This window comes from Drosophila tropicalis, unplaced genomic scaffold, assembly GCF_018151085.1.
Source record: "Drosophila tropicalis isolate 14030-0801.00 unplaced genomic scaffold, ASM1815108v1 contig_158, whole genome shotgun sequence".
Taxonomy (NCBI): domain Eukaryota; kingdom Metazoa; phylum Arthropoda; class Insecta; order Diptera; family Drosophilidae; genus Drosophila; species Drosophila tropicalis.
The window spans coordinates 11,401,526-11,418,124 of NW_027172602.1; the positions used below are offsets into that span (position 1 = coordinate 11,401,526).

The window sequence follows — 16,599 nt, forward strand, 5'->3', positions numbered from 1 at the left end:
CTCAAAATTTAAGTTACTATTTATTTCATTTAAACTTTTTAAGCACTAAAATATTTAAAAATTTAGAAAAGCCTTGAGGCCCGGGCCTAACTTCAACACAATCTGAATTCCAGCTATTTTGCATGGCAATAAAAAGGTATTTTTTCAGCATTGATCTGGCAGCACTGTTCAATGTTATCGATAGCATTTATCAACGTGTGCAGTTTTCAAAAAGTGTCCACAAACTGTCGCTCTGTGCTGGTTATTTTTGAACAAGTTGTTGTTTTACTCTAAGTCCAAGTTCTAAAAAACTAAGTAGATAAAATTATCCAGGCTTCATAATAGAATCTTTGTCTTTGGTCGAGATTATTTAATTAAAATAAAAAAAGCATATATTGTATATTTTTTTCACATTTTATTATCGTTTTTGTTGTATTTGGTTCTTTCTTTTGAAATTTTTGTGTGGCAAACAGTGTTTTCTTTTTTGTTTCTTTTGATTTAATTTTTTCATTTATTTGTGATTTTCTTTTTTGTTGCTTTTTGTTTTGTTTAATGAAAGGTCTCGAAACCAATTAGCAAGGGGAAGTGCGATTATTCTATGCAAATGTGTGTGTGAGTGTGTGTGTGTGTGTGTGTGGGTGGGTGGTTGGTTGGGTGGCTGTGTTTATAAATGGAGTGTCTGTGTGAATTGTGGGCGTGGTTCACAAAGCACCAGTTAACAATTATTACAAAAGACAAAAAAAAGCATAGAAAACAAAACCAAAATTTAAAGAAAAAGGCAATTTGAAAAAAAAAACTAATCGACAGGCCCTTTTTTAAGGGCCAATGTCTGTATACTCTATATACTATATAATTCTCTACAAAATCATTCATTCACACCACATACAAGTTTTGTTTTTATAATTTCATTTTTAGAAATCTTTTTGGTTTAAAGACAAAAGCATTTGCTCTATCCCCATGTTTGATCGGTGGAAATCACATTGAAGAAGAACCAAAAAGATAGAAGATAAAGTTTGTAATGAATGATCCATAATAAATATGAGGACAATGTGAGTTAACAACAAATGAGAGATAATGAAAATAATAATAACAATAATAATATTTGTGGAGTAAGAGGCGACAGGCCATGGACATGGATGGGGCACGGGTGGGACACAGGGCAAAATGACATCGATCATTCCCAGAATTGCATATACATATAACCATTTGCATGTACATAAATATATGTATGTACATATGTAAGTACATAAGTCTAAGGTCTATATTTAGTTTTTCTTTCATTTAGTTTTGTTTTTTGTTATGCTTTTGTGATGTTTTGTTTTCCTGTTTGTTGCTCTTTCTTTGCGCTCTTTTGAATGATCTTTCTTTGTTTTGGTGTGAATGACATTATTAACAAATTATTCATTTACAATACATTAATGTACACAATTTAAATAATAATAATAATAATAATAGTTCTACATAATATAGTACATACAATATATAAATATATCATTTTCTTTTTGTTTGCATTTTTGTTTTCGTTTTTTTTTTTTTTTGTGTGTGTTTTGTTTTCTTTTCGTACTACAGACTAATTAAAAAAAAAAAAAAATTACACTTAATGGAGAGTTTTTCTTTTTTGTTGTTGTGGTTTAAGTTTTTCTTCTTAATATTCTTTTGTGTGTTTGTTATTGTGTGTGTGTGTGTGTATGTGCGTGTGTGTGAGAGTGTTGGTGGTGGGTGGAGCGGCGCTATTGCTTTTGGATGCTTTTCTTGGATGGATGCAAAAGTTCTTGGACAAAAGAAAATTTGTAGGCACACAACAGAAGCAAACGATTTTAGCAAAAAATTTACTTAGAAATAAAATGTTTGTTCAGAAATAATTTCACTAATTTTACCTACAAAATCATGAGTATGAAACCAAATTGTATAAATTTGAAATTCAATTCGATTCCCATCAAATTTACTGCAGTAAAGTGTTAATTTTGTTTTTGTTTTTAGAAAAACGTCAATCAAATTGACTTGTGTTTATCTAGACTAAATCAAATAACATACAAATATTTTGTACAAAATGAACAACAAAAACCAATAATCTAAGCTTCTTTGTGTGGGTGTTTGTGTGTGTGTGTTTGTGTGTGGATAATGCCTACAAATTAATCTTAGTCGCAAAAATGGAGATCATTCTACATCTATTTCTATTTGGCAAATTCTAGTTCAAAATCGTTTTCAGAAAGTGCTAAAGGCGTGTGTGTGTGGGTGTGGGGTGGTGTTGGTGTGTTTGTTTGTGTATCTTTGTGTGTGTGACTTATGCTTAGGAAATGTACATAATAAAGTAGCGGATTGTATTAATGTTTTAATAATGATGATGAGTGATGATGACAAGGACACGACGAGAAGGCGGCGGCAGATCCTTTGCTGCAATTGTGCGATATAATTTTTTGTTGTTTTGTGGTTTTCGTTTTGTTTTAGTTTCATTTGGTTTTTGCATCTCTCTCTCTCTAAGTTGATTAATAAATGAATACACATATTATAATATTAATGATAATGTGGAGAGACCTCTCCACTCTTTCTGTCTCTCTCTCTCTTTGCACTCTCTCCCCGTTTTAGACTGTCTCGAGCACACGAACATCCTTTTGAACAACATAGAATTTATGCTTTTTGCCCACCAGGCCCCATATAACGGCCACATTCTCGATGACCACATTGACGGGTATCGTACAAACGGCACCCAGAACACATGCCAGAAATTTGAGCAATCCAAAGCGATACAACGAAAAGGATTTGATGACACCAAACACATACATGTAAATGTTAACTGCCGCTATGAAGGCGCAAACGAAATCCACCAAATTGGGGCATGGTATCGGATATAGGCCGGCAAATATAATGTTCGATGTGGACAGCGGCATGGTGACCCACGAGTAAACACTTATGCCCAATAGCAGTTTATGCTTAAATGGTATCATTTTAGAGTGCACCACCAGCAGGATGCCTTGGAGCCAGCGTTTGCGTTGCTGCAGGAAATCCAGTAAGGTGAAGGGTGACTTCTCATACATTTCGCCTTCAATGAAATTGAATGTAAAGCCCTGACTAAAGGCCCGCATGGCAAAGAAGCAATCCTCGGCCACAGAGCCATCGATGCCATTGTCAAAGGAAACAGAGCGTTCGGCACCCACCTAGAAGGAGAGACGTTAATAGAAAAATAAATCAGATCTCCATCCCACTCTACTCACCTGGGTGACCACATAGCTACCCTTCCAGCTGAACAATGGTTTGTGAAAGAGTTTAAATTGCAAACGCAATTTACCCATGTCATCGGACACACGAAAACTATCCGCCAATGTGGTTAACCAATTGACGACATTCTCATTGGCATATGTGATGAGACCCTGGCCAAATGGATGTTTCCCGTCTAGGACAAAATTGATGATGCCCCGCACTGAATTCTCCGTCAGCAGTGTCTCCTCATCGAGATGGACAATCCAATCGTTGTCATTCAACACATTCACATTGTCCTCGAGACAATATTGCAGAGCTCGCGACTTGAATAACGCCCCTGTGCGTGTCTTATAATCCTTGGGCACCACTATTTCACGTATCCGACGATGTTGAGCCAAATTTACGGCCTTATCGGTTACCACTTCGATTAGGAAGTTCTCCAATCCCGTGTCCAGGCACGTATTCATATTTCTCAATACATTCGTTTTGACTAGATCGGCGAAATCTCCGCGTGTTACCACACGTATGCATATAAAGGGCGCCAGCAGGGGGCTACCCTTGAGGACAACTTTCTCGGGGAACGCATTATAGAAGACAAGCCCACAGAAATTGAATAAAACTTGCGGCAGCGTTAGAAACGTTAGAAAACGCAATAGATATAACAATACTGTGGCCAATTGCCCATATTCCGTCCATGGATCGACAATTGTAAATGAATTCTCATTGATCTTAATACCGCCGGAGAATACTTCGAAGGTAACTATCACAGTGATGAGCAGCGTGCAATGCAGCAGATGCTTTGTGGTGGAGTTCATCATCATCGTCATCTCGTTCCACCAGACCGAAAAATTCTTCGCTCTTTCCTTTGAGTCGCTTCTGCTTCTTCTTGGAGTCTATTCTCCTGCTTCTTCTTGTTCCTTAGACCAAACCAAATCAAGTTCAAGTCTTTTTTTTTAAGTAGATGCCAAAATCCTTAAGTAAAAATGTCTAATCGTCCGTAGAGACGAACTGGGGGCGGAAAATGATTCTCTCGTTTGATTGGTTTGTTTGTTTATCTGTTGTTTTTGTTTGTTTGTTCGTTCGTTTCACCGGATTGCTCACAGCTGTCGTCTCTGCACTTTGATAAATGAATCACTCAGAGATTTACTTCCAACTACTGTAACTACTAAAATATTCCACATTTGCCTCTTGATGTATTTTTATCGTTTCTTAATAGTTTTTTTTTTTTTTTTTTGCGTTTCCGTTTGGACTCCTTTGTGTCGATGTTTCCTTTATACTTTATGCGATAATCGGCTGTGATGCATAATATGTATATATATTTAATTATTTGTGGTTTTTCAACTGTTGCGTCCAGCGTAGTAAATATTAAAATTGGCTAATTTTTTGTTTGCATTTGAGGAAACTCGCATCGACTCGAACAGCATTGATTGGGCAGTCATTTCTGTAAATATAGCACAACCAAAAGCAACAAATTACAAATTAGAGAAATTTTGAATAGAATTAAATAGAAATCTAACCTTTGTATACATTCTGAATTGCTTGTGGTTCGATGACTGAATTACAACTGAGTCGAAAACCAAAAATATACATTTGAAAAAAAAAGAAAAGAAAAACCCAAACTACATATAAATTAAACACACACTTGAGACACAAATGTGGCGAGAGCCGCCACCAGGGTTCAATGAGAAGTGTTAAAATTTAGGTACTACGTGTATATTATACACACATTGCTATGAACGAGGGCTGCTCGTTCAATTTCCCGAAAATTCGTTACAATGAAAAACAATATGCGTGAACAAAGCCGCCCCTTGCCATGTAAAAAGGAAAAACCCATATTATGAGGAAAAGTGCCTCTATGCAGGGCCGGATTTATCAACAATGCGGGCGTGGGCAATAAAACTCTGACAACAATAAACGATTATTTGGAAACACTGTTTTATGCAATTATCAGATATTTCGATAATTTACGTAAATTTGACGCCCTCAAAAGACATAAGCCAATCTAAATCTGGCTTAAGGTCTATTTACAGATTATACGGTCGATTACTCAAACCCAGTGATCTTATCCGAAATTAAAATACTTATCTTAACCTTTAAGTGACATGTGAGCAGAATTTGGCATTTTTGAATTTGGTTAGTACTAGCAAACTTGCTAGGAGATATACTAAACTAAAAGTTTAGAAAACGGAATATCTGAGGGTTATATACCAGTCAAATTTCAGACTGTTAATCGACAACAAACTAAAGCAGGATTAGATTCCAAAATGCCGTTTAGCTTATTAAAAGATCTTTAATTTAAGATCATTGAGAAATAGCTTTTGATATTTTTGCCACATCTAATGTCAATTTCGTTCTTTCTATGTCGTTATTATTTCAGACCTAAAACTAAGAATTGATCAAATTCAAAAAGACGTCAGAACTGAAGAAAAGATAAAATTAACAGCTTCAAAACAAAGGCCCTACCAATGATTAAACTAAATAATTTCATTTTTTACCCCTTAACGTAGTCACTCGTACTTGTATTACTTAATATACAGATTAGACTGGCTACTACTCAAGGTTAATGCTTTATTATCTTAATGTTTAAAAATAATTTACTACGCATACTATTAAGCAAAACACGTGTAGGTACAAGGTACAATTTTAGAAGATCTACATACAAACTACAAACTATTTGCACTGATCAATCGGTTGACCCTCGTTAGGGTTCCCGTTTGGTCTTTGCCATTAAAAAGAAATGTTTACGATAAGCATCGCGTGGCTAGCAACCCGTAACCATTTACACACACACACACGCCCAGATTGGGTGCACACACATTATGGCGAAACGGTCCACTTGGGTATAGGGTAGATAACTGAACAATTTGCCCGCATTTCATCGGTAGAATAATTATGAAAGTTCAAAATGCCATCGATTTGATAATAATTGTTTCAATTTTCATTTTTATTCACATTTTATTGATGTGTCCTCCATGACCAGTTAGACTACGGCAAAACCAAACTAACAATGATGATGATGATGATGATAATGATGATGATGATGATGATTACGCATCGTCTGGGGGCATAGCTTAGTGTCTATAATATACTATCTGATTCTGAGGTTCTAATAATACTTTATGAATGAGTAATGTGTGGGTGCTGAGAAAAACCCGCAACAATCGTTGACAAAACGAAATTTAATCCCGCTTTTTGGTGTCATGTGATTCGCAATTTTCACTATTGTATTGTCAGTTGGTTTCAGTTTAAAATATATTTAGTTGGTTTTCCCAATTCCCCTTTAAATGAGGTAGGTTACTCAAAAAGGAAACAGTTCGGATATATACATATAAAATTTTCCATTTGTTTCTAAGATTAAGAGCTACTTAAATTCAATGTTTGTTTTTTTCATAGGTCATGTTTGGAGGAAAAAGAAAACTGAGTAAAAGAGAAAGTGAGACAGTAAGAATTTAAAACAAAAATATAACAGCAAGGGCATATAAACTTCGGCTAGATTCTTTGATATTTCTGTCGGGCCCAATTTGTTTGATGATTTGAGTGCATGTCAAGGGGTCAAGGGCTGATAGGGCATAAAAACTTAACTTCTTGATAGATTCTCTGAAAATTATATTATATGGACTATGAAAAAGAAAAGTCACGCATGCCAATGACAGAATAGTTTGAAAATTTTCGCTAGCTAACTCAATTTACTGATACATTAAATTTAATTAGTTTACCAAATATATTAAAGCATTGTCTCTTGTATATGTTTGCCATGTGTAAATATTTGCATAAATATATATTTATAGTAATAAACTAGTTAGGTAGGTAGGAGGTAGGTAAGTTATCGTAGGTAGGTAGGTCGTTTTGGGTGTACTGGCATCCTATTTTTTTTTTATGGGGATTTATTGCACAAACACACCCAGAATTAGATAAACGAAAATTCATTGCGGAACGGGACAGACAGAGCAAACAAATACAAAACAAAACCAAAATGTATGTTATTATAATAATATAATTATTATAATATGCATGATATATTAAGAGGTGTTTCCACCTGTGCATGGAATGTTCCATTCTTATTGTTAGACTTTCATTTTTAAGGTTTGGTATAAATCCATTATCGGTTTTTGGAAAAATTTCATTCAATGCTGAATATTTATGATTTCGGTATATAATTATTAAACGGACATATACATTGGCCATGCAATTGAAACCAAGTAGGTGCTTGATTTGACTTTAAAATTTGATAAGAAATTATAACAGTGTGTTTGTGTGTGTGTGTGTGTGAATACAATTCTGTTTCACATATAAGTATGTAGACAGTAATATTCAAACTCTTGAAATTTGATAGGACCGGCAACGATGATGATAATGATGATGATGACGAACCTCGTCGTCGTTGTCGTCGTCATCATCCGATGTCTACATTGATGAGACACTGCAAAATGTCCGCGTTTCCTTTTGAATGCATTGACTTTTTGTCGTTGTCGTTATTGTTGTTGATGTTGTTGTTACTGTTGTTGTTCCGTACGACCCACAGGGTTATCAGCTGTCTGATAATTATAAAATGAAATTATGAATCATATATACAAATTTTTTGCACTCGATGAAAATTATTCGCATGGGGTATAGAGTTCATTCAACGATTCAAAAACCGATCCAGCTAGGCAGACAGAGAGTCAGGCAGTCAGTCAGTCAGTCAGTTGTAGATAATAACTAATCGTATGTATATATATTTTCTCTCTATCATTCAGTCAGTCGCATCGTTGTCGTTTCAAGTCGTTCATGTCATTTATGGTTGTGTTATTGGGGGCGTAATGAACTTGGATCCACTGGGCGATAACCGGTCCTCCGTCGTTTTGCCACATACTTACAGTACTCACACACACAAAGAGCTTATTATATAAACAATACAAAAATAAAAACAGCAGCAGTAACAACAACAACAACAAGAACAAACAAAAAACAAAGCTGCATCTAAAGTAATTTACACAATACAAAAAAAAAAAAAAAAAAAAACAGCATAACAAAACAAACACGCTTGAACGATTAACAGGGCAAAAAATAAATTATTATGAATCGGAAAATACGTTCACACACACACACATTGAAAGTGTAATTAGAAAATCATTAGAATTACAATTTACATACATTTGGGTTTCCCCCCGACAAACGCAAAGAATCCTTGCGAAATTCTCTCAACTTTTTCTTTACATGTGACCAATTCAAATCGATTCAACTCAAACGACTAACTATAACCATTATCGTTAATCAATAAAAATAAAATAGAAAATAAAATGTAGAAAAGAAAAGAAAAAAGCAGAAAGGCTGCATATCTTTGCTTTTACCGCAGTTTTTATACCCTTACAAGTTGGTGAAATCGATTTCAAATCTGCAAGCATAATTTCAATACTTGTTACATCAGCTTAAATAATTGTAATAATAATCTAAATGTTATTCCTGAGTGTTAATGGTTTAGTGGTTATACAGTGCGTATACGTGTTTTGTTAACTTATTGAAGGAAGCTTATGTTAAGGCAGTCAAGCTTGAATTTTTACTTTTAAAACTCCACGTCGGACAACCAGACTTCAATAAACCCCTAAAGATTATCTTCGAAACAAAATTGAAATACATTGAATAGCCTGAAAATTAAAAAAAAAAAAAAAACCATTGACCTCGAGCCGGCAAACAAAAGTTTTGATAAAAATCAAAAATCTGACTAAAAACATCAATCTAAAAGGTAACTTTCAATAGTCATTCTATGACTAGTTTTGATCAAAATGAATGTTCTCCCCTCTGCAAGGGTATAGCAAAAAATGAACTAAGTGCTTGCTCGCGATTTCTCTCCTCCAAGTTGTAAAGTTTTTGTTGTTCTTCAAGATGTGACTACTACAATGACCCTTATATCACTTATATCACACTATTTCTATAAACTCTATGATATACATACGTATATATACACTTATAACATTCAATGTCGGTTGAAGTAGTGTATAGTGTACATCACGCAATTGGAATCGACCATTAATTTGGTGAGCAATTAAGTGACAAGCGTCATAAAGAATACACACGTGTGTATGTATAGGTGTATGTACATATGTACATATGTATGTAGTTGTTTCCAGATACCTACACATGGGCTTTAATGCAAAGTCCATTTAATGTAGGGCCTCGGTTAACCTCGGTAGGTATGGAAAGTTTGGTGAGTTTGGTCAAGATGATTTGGGTTGTATTGGAGGATCCTAATGGTTTCGATTACACACCCTCTTTTTGCTTCTCATGCTGTTTCAGCAATCCATGTAAATGTCCATTGCTGCATCGATTGATTGATTGATTGACTAATTGATTGTTATTATCAATTCGTTTGCGATCACGTTTATGTTATATTCGTTATTCGTTCGTTCGAGCTTCGAACTTCGAAGGCAGTCGCCGGTACACTGAGACCTAAAGAGAGTAAAACATTTACCCCAACTGTGTGTGTTCACTTTTAATCGTCTCTATGTGTGTGTAAATGTGTAGGTGCCGCCTATGTATGTGTGCTTGCGTATGTGAAAGCAGTAATAATAATAATTAATAATAATAAAAAATGAACAAAAATATTCGTTACCCTTAAACGTTTCAACGACTTGGACTTACCAAGTTTCTGTAAACAAAAAAAATTACCCCATACAAATACGTCAAAACTAAAATAAGGGCTAATAACAATTAGTAACAAAATCAATTAGGTTTTAATATGTTTGAGACATATCTAAACCAAATTTTGTTGTAAAAAATAACATTAACCCTATGGTTAATATATTTGGTCCTTTATGGGAAAAATCTGTCTTGGATCGAAGGAATTTTCCTCAATTTTTTTGAACTTCTATACAAACTGCCAAAATATTCGACTCGCAAATCCGAAATTGTTAATAATGTTTAACTCTTCGTGATCCCAAATTTTTTAAAACTTGGAACTTGTTGAAAAGTTTTTGAGAACATATTTTAAGGATATTAAAGAAAACGTTAACAAAGACTAAAAGCTTCCTAAGATGTTATTTATTATAACTTCTTTTACTATTTAGATTTACCTTTTTTCTGATATTATAATAACAGCTCCTATATACCCCGTTTTTTTCCGGATCATAGACCGGTGTAGGGTATGATCATGTTATCAAAGTACACTGCGGTAAATGATTAGGTCGAGTTGTTGTTGTTGTTATTGCTGTGGTTGGTTGTTAATGTTCCCGCTTGATTCATCCAATGGAGCTTTGGTTTTCGTATCTCTTTTAGATGATATCTCATTTGTGAAAATGAATCAATGCAACAGTCAGTCAGTCAATGGTTAGAGTGTACTTCCCCGCTAAAGCCAAAGCTATGTAGTCATCAATATAGCGTTAAAATTCGTTTTATTCTTTTTATTTTGGGGTGAGCAGGTGTCCACCACTTATGGTCTCTATTTATAGGCAGTAGAGAGGTATACACACATACACACACATATATGGGTGGCTGTGCAGTGCCTTGTCACGCGCCCCAAAGACCTTCTCTTATCATAGTAGGTTGTGCAAAGACACCACACACACACGCACTCACACACATACACAGAGACTGTTGCGTGTGCGTGTACCTGTATTTGTGCGTAGATAAGCGCCACCCGAGTACAAAATCAACGTACGTTAATTGTGGGTACAAATGAAATGTAAGTATGTACAAGGTAGGCACACACACACACACACGACAAATAAAATCTGGGCACTATAAGGAATGCGCTTGAATATTTTCATTTTTAGAAATGATCGATTAATAGACACACTATAAAAATTATGCCTAACATTTTTTTCAAATCATTCGAGCAAGTGTGTGTTTTCTTATTTCAAAACATAATATGTATTAATATTTTTTAATAAAAAACTATAAGTCGTGCAGCCTTATTAAAGCTCATCCGGTTTCCCTTATTCGAGATCGCCCATCAGCGACTTCCATTTAGGCAGTCTATGGATCAAACCTCATTATCAACGTTATTTACTTCAAGAAATTATAGAAAAACTTACCAGTGGCAGTAACCTGTAAGAGGGTTTTGATTTATGCCTTTCGTGTTATTCGAGTTTTCGCTTACCCTTGCTTCTCCCTCTCACTACATTAACTAGATAACTGAGATTCTACTGAATATGCATAAAATGACATTCAATATTTTTGTTCGAAATTTTCCATTTGTGAAAAGCCTTATTGCAGCTATAATTTTTTGCCCATTGGGAATGTGTAAATTACCGAAGTTAGAGATATCAAGTACCAAAGTTTTATAATGTTTTAGAGTGGCTCCAAGGCAATTATCATAAAAATTTATAAACACTTCGTATATGTTTATAGAATGCACTTTACTCTCAATTTAAATACAATTTTGGAGCTCTCATTGTTGTCACAGTTTTACTGTGCCAAAAATTCCTGGACTTGGAGGGTTAAGATGATGTACGTATAATAAATATATTTATATATACATAGTTCCGCATATGAATTAGGGTATGATATCATATATTAAGAAAAACTTTACGATTGATTAAAAAAAGCATTTTATTGGCCCATGACGTTCGCCGCCATGTGAGATAAATTGAATATATGTATGCCTAGGAAATCTTTGAGAAACTGTAAATAACTCAAAGAACTAACAAGAATCCATGCTATGTTTGGATTCCATGCGGGAAACACTAAAGTCGTGTCCTGATCATGAGAACGGACATTTCATGATGGGTGGGTCCTCGGGCAAATCGGCCTTAAAATTTGTTCGTTCTATCAGTTCTTAATTGACCGGAAGTACAGTTCTAATCCCAACCGCAACCCCCTCCACCTATCTAGATCCGGCACCGGTTATGTAACTGTTAAATGGGTCATCGTAAATTGGTTAAAAGTAAATACCGGGTAGTGTTTGAGGTTAAGGATATTACATTTACAGGGCAAGTCTCACTCATTTACCGTTGTCTGTTATTTAACTGTCTCCCCCACTCTACTTTCTCTAACCCACTATGTATATGTATCTGTCTCTCTCTTTCTCTCTCCACAGTGGCACAGTGGCCTTGCAAGGTGCAAATGGATAGTCAAAGAGGCAGAGACCGAGAAAGAAAAGAAAAGCAAACAAAAACAACCAAAAAATGTGCTAAATGCGAGAGGCGTTGGTGAAGGTGGTGAGAGAGGATGAAGTGAAGGAAAGAGTGAGAGAGGGGCATACGTTGGTTTCGCGGAGGTGGCCCAATCTCATAAACCAACAGCAACACCAAAAAAAAGCCACCAGTTATATTTGTTGTGGCCTGTTTTTTTCCAAGCCATCCATCCCGTCACTCCCCCAGCAACCACCAACCCCTTCGAATTCCATTCATTACTTACCATGGTTTTCTTTTGTTGTTGTTGTTGCTAGCTGCCAATCAGACTAGCCGAAGAGGAAGAGGATGTTGTGTACATATACATATGCAAGGAGCGGTCAATATAGTGTCGCCTTGTTTCGTTTCCCTAACACGCACAGGCAGGAACAGGCATGGACATGTGCATTGGCTTGGGGTTCAGGGCTAAGGGCGTTAGTTATAGGAGCGCGCGTTTTGTTGGGCGGCTAGAGGGCGGTACAAACGGACGCCGGAGGGGCAACTGCTACTGCTTCTCAGGGTGTGTCTGTGGATATTGCCGCAAAAAAAAAAAAGATTGATACACACACTACTAGGCGCCTTCTTTTCCTTTTGTGTAAACAATTTGTTTCGTATTTTTTTTTTTATGTGAAGAAGAACACAAAAAGCCAACTTATATCGATGACGCGCTCTCTCGCTCACTCATACTTATGCTCGCTCACTGGCTGGTACACTCTTTCTCACTCTTCTTGTTGCCTAGCGGTTTGGCGGATTTGTTTGGTTTATTTTCGGAAAATTTTCAATGTTTCATTCGTTTGTTGTTGTTTTCGTCATTAAATTATGTAGATATACATATAGACGCTTGTTTGCAATATTTAAAAACTTTTTTGCGCCAGCGAATTGGGTTTTTTTTTTGCTAATTTTCCTCTTCGCTTTTTGTCTTCTCACACCACCCGGTTTTGGGTTTGCCGCCGAGCAGAGTCAAGACAGAGCATGCGATTTCCATGTAGCAAAACGGCTAGTGAATAAATGCACTACACAATAAAAAAAAATATAGGCAATTTGATCGATTTTTCATGTAACGTATCTTGAAGCTAAGCCCGCTTTATTTTCCCAATTTCAAGTGTATATTTTCTTCCGTTTTTATTTGCTTTTTCCGAGTTGCGCGTAGGGAGACACGACGGCGACAGCGACTGCGACAGCGGCAAATAATGTGACCAGACTGAGTCTAATGGAAAAATCCGGTAGTTCACTGTGGGTTTTTTATCAGTGTGACAGTAGCCATGGGCGGGAAATCAGAAGAATCTTCATGGAACTATTTCAGGTCTGCAAAAAAATGAACACAGAGCGTATATAAATGAATCATATGGTCCCAAGTGATGACGTCAACCTAGACAGTCGGTCAGGCGATCTTCTGTTTTGAATCGTTTACTAAATAATAGTGTTGGAAAGTGTTTCAATTGCCCGGCACATGTTCTTGTTTCAATTTGTTTGACTCTTGAATTTATTTTAATATTGTTGTTGACAAACCACAATGAGCACCACCCAGAAGCTGGAATTTGATGCCCAGCTGGGGGGACGCATTACTCTGCCCACGCATGTATCAACCTATCACTATGCAGCTGGCGCTCTGGCGGAAATTAAGGATCTAATTTCAGAGGCCCAGCAACCCACAGGGCCAGGCAGGAGCAGTAAACTAATCTTTCAATCGCTACCCAAGCATATGCGCCGTCGCGCCATGTCCCATCATCCCAAGCGCTTGCCCCGCAAATACCGCAAGGCACACAAATCCCAGATGGGCAAAGGCGGGAATCAACCGGTCAATCACAAGCGCCCATCCCGCAAGTATCGTCGTCGTCCCGGCAATCTTCTAAACGATTATATAAGACGGCAGCGTAAACACATCTGGTTGGAGACACATATCTGGCATGCAAAGCGTTTCCACATGGTGGACAGATGGGGTCATCGCCTGCCCTATGCGAGTTGTGACAAAACCTACCGGGCATGCTATCGGGCCAGTGCCCAGCACTGTCTACTCCAGGATATTTCATATTATTGTTGTGTGGAAATCAAAGGGCAATTGGATAAACTGCATCAGGGTTTTGCCCGTCTAACCAGTTCCGACTGTGGTCCACGGATCACAGCCAAGACTTATGTGAGTGGCAGACGAGAGGGTACAGTGGAACTCTTCTGTGATGGCCAGTATCCTTTGGGTGCACTGCAACGTGCCAGCTTTATATGGCAACCCCTCGAGGGTACAGAAGATGAGGTGAAACAACGAACACTTTGGCTTTGGCTGCATCCCAGTGCCGCTGATGCCACCATAGAGCAAATCCTAAAAGTTTTTAAACTGAAGTCAATGAAGCAAATGAAAGTTCCACTCGAAGAGCCAGACGAAGACCAGATGATTGAGGATCCCAAAGAAAAGGGCAAGACGACGAAAAACAAAAAACCTCTTCTTAAGACCATTACCCGGGCTTTTGAACTGCAGCCAGGTTATGCAAACTCTACCGAAGATCTTCAATTAATTATTCTTAGGCAGGAATTTAATCGATTTCGCCTTACGGGAAGCGGGGCTCAGCGTGTCTTGGCCTCCAGCCTTCTCCCTCATCCGCAACCCGCCCAAAGTCAACCACATGCAGATTACTATGAAGCCGCGCTTAGGCTAAGTTCACCCAGTGAACTGCTCTCTAATCTCATTATGGGCATACAAGTGATCGATCCTCGTCTCCAAAAGCCGAAAAAGAGAACGAAACCAGTCGTTGATTCCGACTCCGACTCCAACTCATCATCAGCCATAGATCTACTTGTAAGTCAGCCGAAATCTCTGCCGGAGAGTCCTCTGTGGCAGAAGGAGTACAGGCAACAGTTGGCCACAAATCTCTTGTCGCCGCATGCCTATGATGAACTGCGTCGAAAGCATGCTGTAGTACCAGGAGCCCCTTGCTCCTTTGAAGATAAGCTACAAAGTGTGCCCCTTATACTTATACAACGTCCTGGCTCTCAGGATTCACAGTATAAGCGTCTGGGCTATGCTTCTGGTTGGGATGTGATAGCTCCAGCAAAATATGGCATGAATCTATGGCTCACACTAATCATGTGGGGAGCTCGACCGGGTGGCTTACGAGAAATGGATTCGGTGGCTCGAGAATCTGGGGCAGATCTTCATTTGCCAGACACACAGACTGGCCTCAAGGAGCAACATATGGCCGAATTGGAGCGACGGACTCGTTATTTTCGCTTGCCGCCAAACAAACGTTGCAATTATCGTAAATTATCAGTAGTCAGTCCATTCAAACCACCGTGGCAGGAATTGATTAGGGATTGGACAGATGACCGAGTGCAACCTTTTTATGTTTGCCGACAGCGTTCCCAATTAGCTGCCCTGGAGCAAAGGCTTTTGCACTCCCGACAATCCTGGTCGGTTATTGATCCTCAAGCGTTGCCACCATCGAATAGCCTCATCCAAATCCAAGTTCAACTACTGCGTCGTGGACATTTGCAGGATAATGCTCTGATTTGTTTACCCAATAGCCAGGATTATAAGCATCGTTGGCGGCAGCTCAAAAAGTCTGACCTGGGACCCGTGCACTGTGAACCCCTGCAGCCGGATGTAAATGAGAGACAAAGAAAGGATCTCCGCCTGGCCCACAAACGGAAATTGAAACGACTGCGCGCTCGACGTGTGCGTGAAAAGCGACGGTGCCAGGAGACAGCGATTCGTAAAGTTTACATCCGTCCAGCCAACACGGAGCATTTGGTGCGAGCCCAATGGGAGGAGATGTGTCGCCTTTGGCTGCCCACAGATCCCACCGAGACACAGCAGAGTGTACGTCGGCAATCCAGTCGCCAGGTCTTTGGTTATGTCAGCAAAGCTGCCTTCAGCTATACCGAGGCCAAAGTTTGTGCCGTTGGCTATGTCACTATCAACGGATTGAGGGAACTGTGTCTCCAATCCAAGGATAAGCCACAGGCAAAGAATTCATCGCAATTGCTGTGCCTGGTGCGAGATGCCAATAGTCGGGATTATCGCTGGGCTAGTTTTAAAATTAATTTAAATGTAGCAGTTGCCCCACCAGGTTGAGGTTGGATAGAACTCGGATAATTTGTAATTGTTGTAATTAAAAAACAAATTCAAAAACCGATAACATTAATCGACACTATATCCATCAATTTTATTAACGCTTTAAATATTTATGCAGAACATAAAAATAAAATAATGCGAATTCCTGAACTAACATTCCGATTGTTGTAATATATGTTTATTTAAATTGGATAAAAATTGCATTTAAAATTTTTAAACGGAAGCAGTGTCAAGCAGTGGCTTACACGTTAGTGTGACCAAGTTAAGTTTTTT

At 37.8% G+C, this 16,599-nt stretch overlaps 2 protein-coding genes across 2 annotated transcripts; one reads left to right on the plus strand and one right to left on the minus strand.

Moving 5' to 3' along the window:
* Positions 1-761: 761 nt before the first annotated feature.
* egh (beta-1,4-mannosyltransferase egh) lies at positions 762-13,454 on the minus strand. Its single transcript, XM_068283619.1, has 3 exons — positions 12,511-13,454; positions 3,192-4,618; positions 762-3,134 (listed from the first exon to the last, which is right to left on the minus strand). The coding sequence occupies exons 2-3, from the start codon at positions 4,002-4,004 to the stop codon at positions 2,562-2,564; spliced, it is 1,386 nt and encodes a 461-aa protein (XP_068139720.1). The 5' UTR covers positions 4,005-4,618; positions 12,511-13,454; the 3' UTR covers positions 762-2,561.
* Positions 13,455-13,657: 203 nt separating this feature from the next.
* Positions 13,658-16,482, plus strand: Pop1 (POP1 ribonuclease P/MRP subunit). The gene has a single exon (XM_068283618.1). It carries the CDS (start codon positions 13,777-13,779, stop codon positions 16,324-16,326), a length of 2,550 nt encoding a protein of 849 aa, XP_068139719.1. The 5' UTR covers positions 13,658-13,776; the 3' UTR covers positions 16,327-16,482.
* The last annotated feature ends 117 nt before the right edge of the window (positions 16,483-16,599 follow it).

Excerpts from the sequence above, each read along its gene's own strand:
- Pop1 (XM_068283618.1), top strand. The coding sequence starts at position 13,777 with ATGAGCACCACCCAGAAGCTGGAATTTGATGCCCAGCTGGGGGGACGC.
- egh (XM_068283619.1), bottom strand. The coding sequence starts at position 4,004 with ATGACGATGATGATGAACTCCACCACAAAGCATCTGCTGCATTGCACG. Across the intron at positions 3,135-3,191 it reads GTAGCTATGTGGTCACCCAG|GTGGGTGCCGAACGCTCTGT; the intron begins GTGAGTAGAGTG and ends CTCTCCTTCTAG.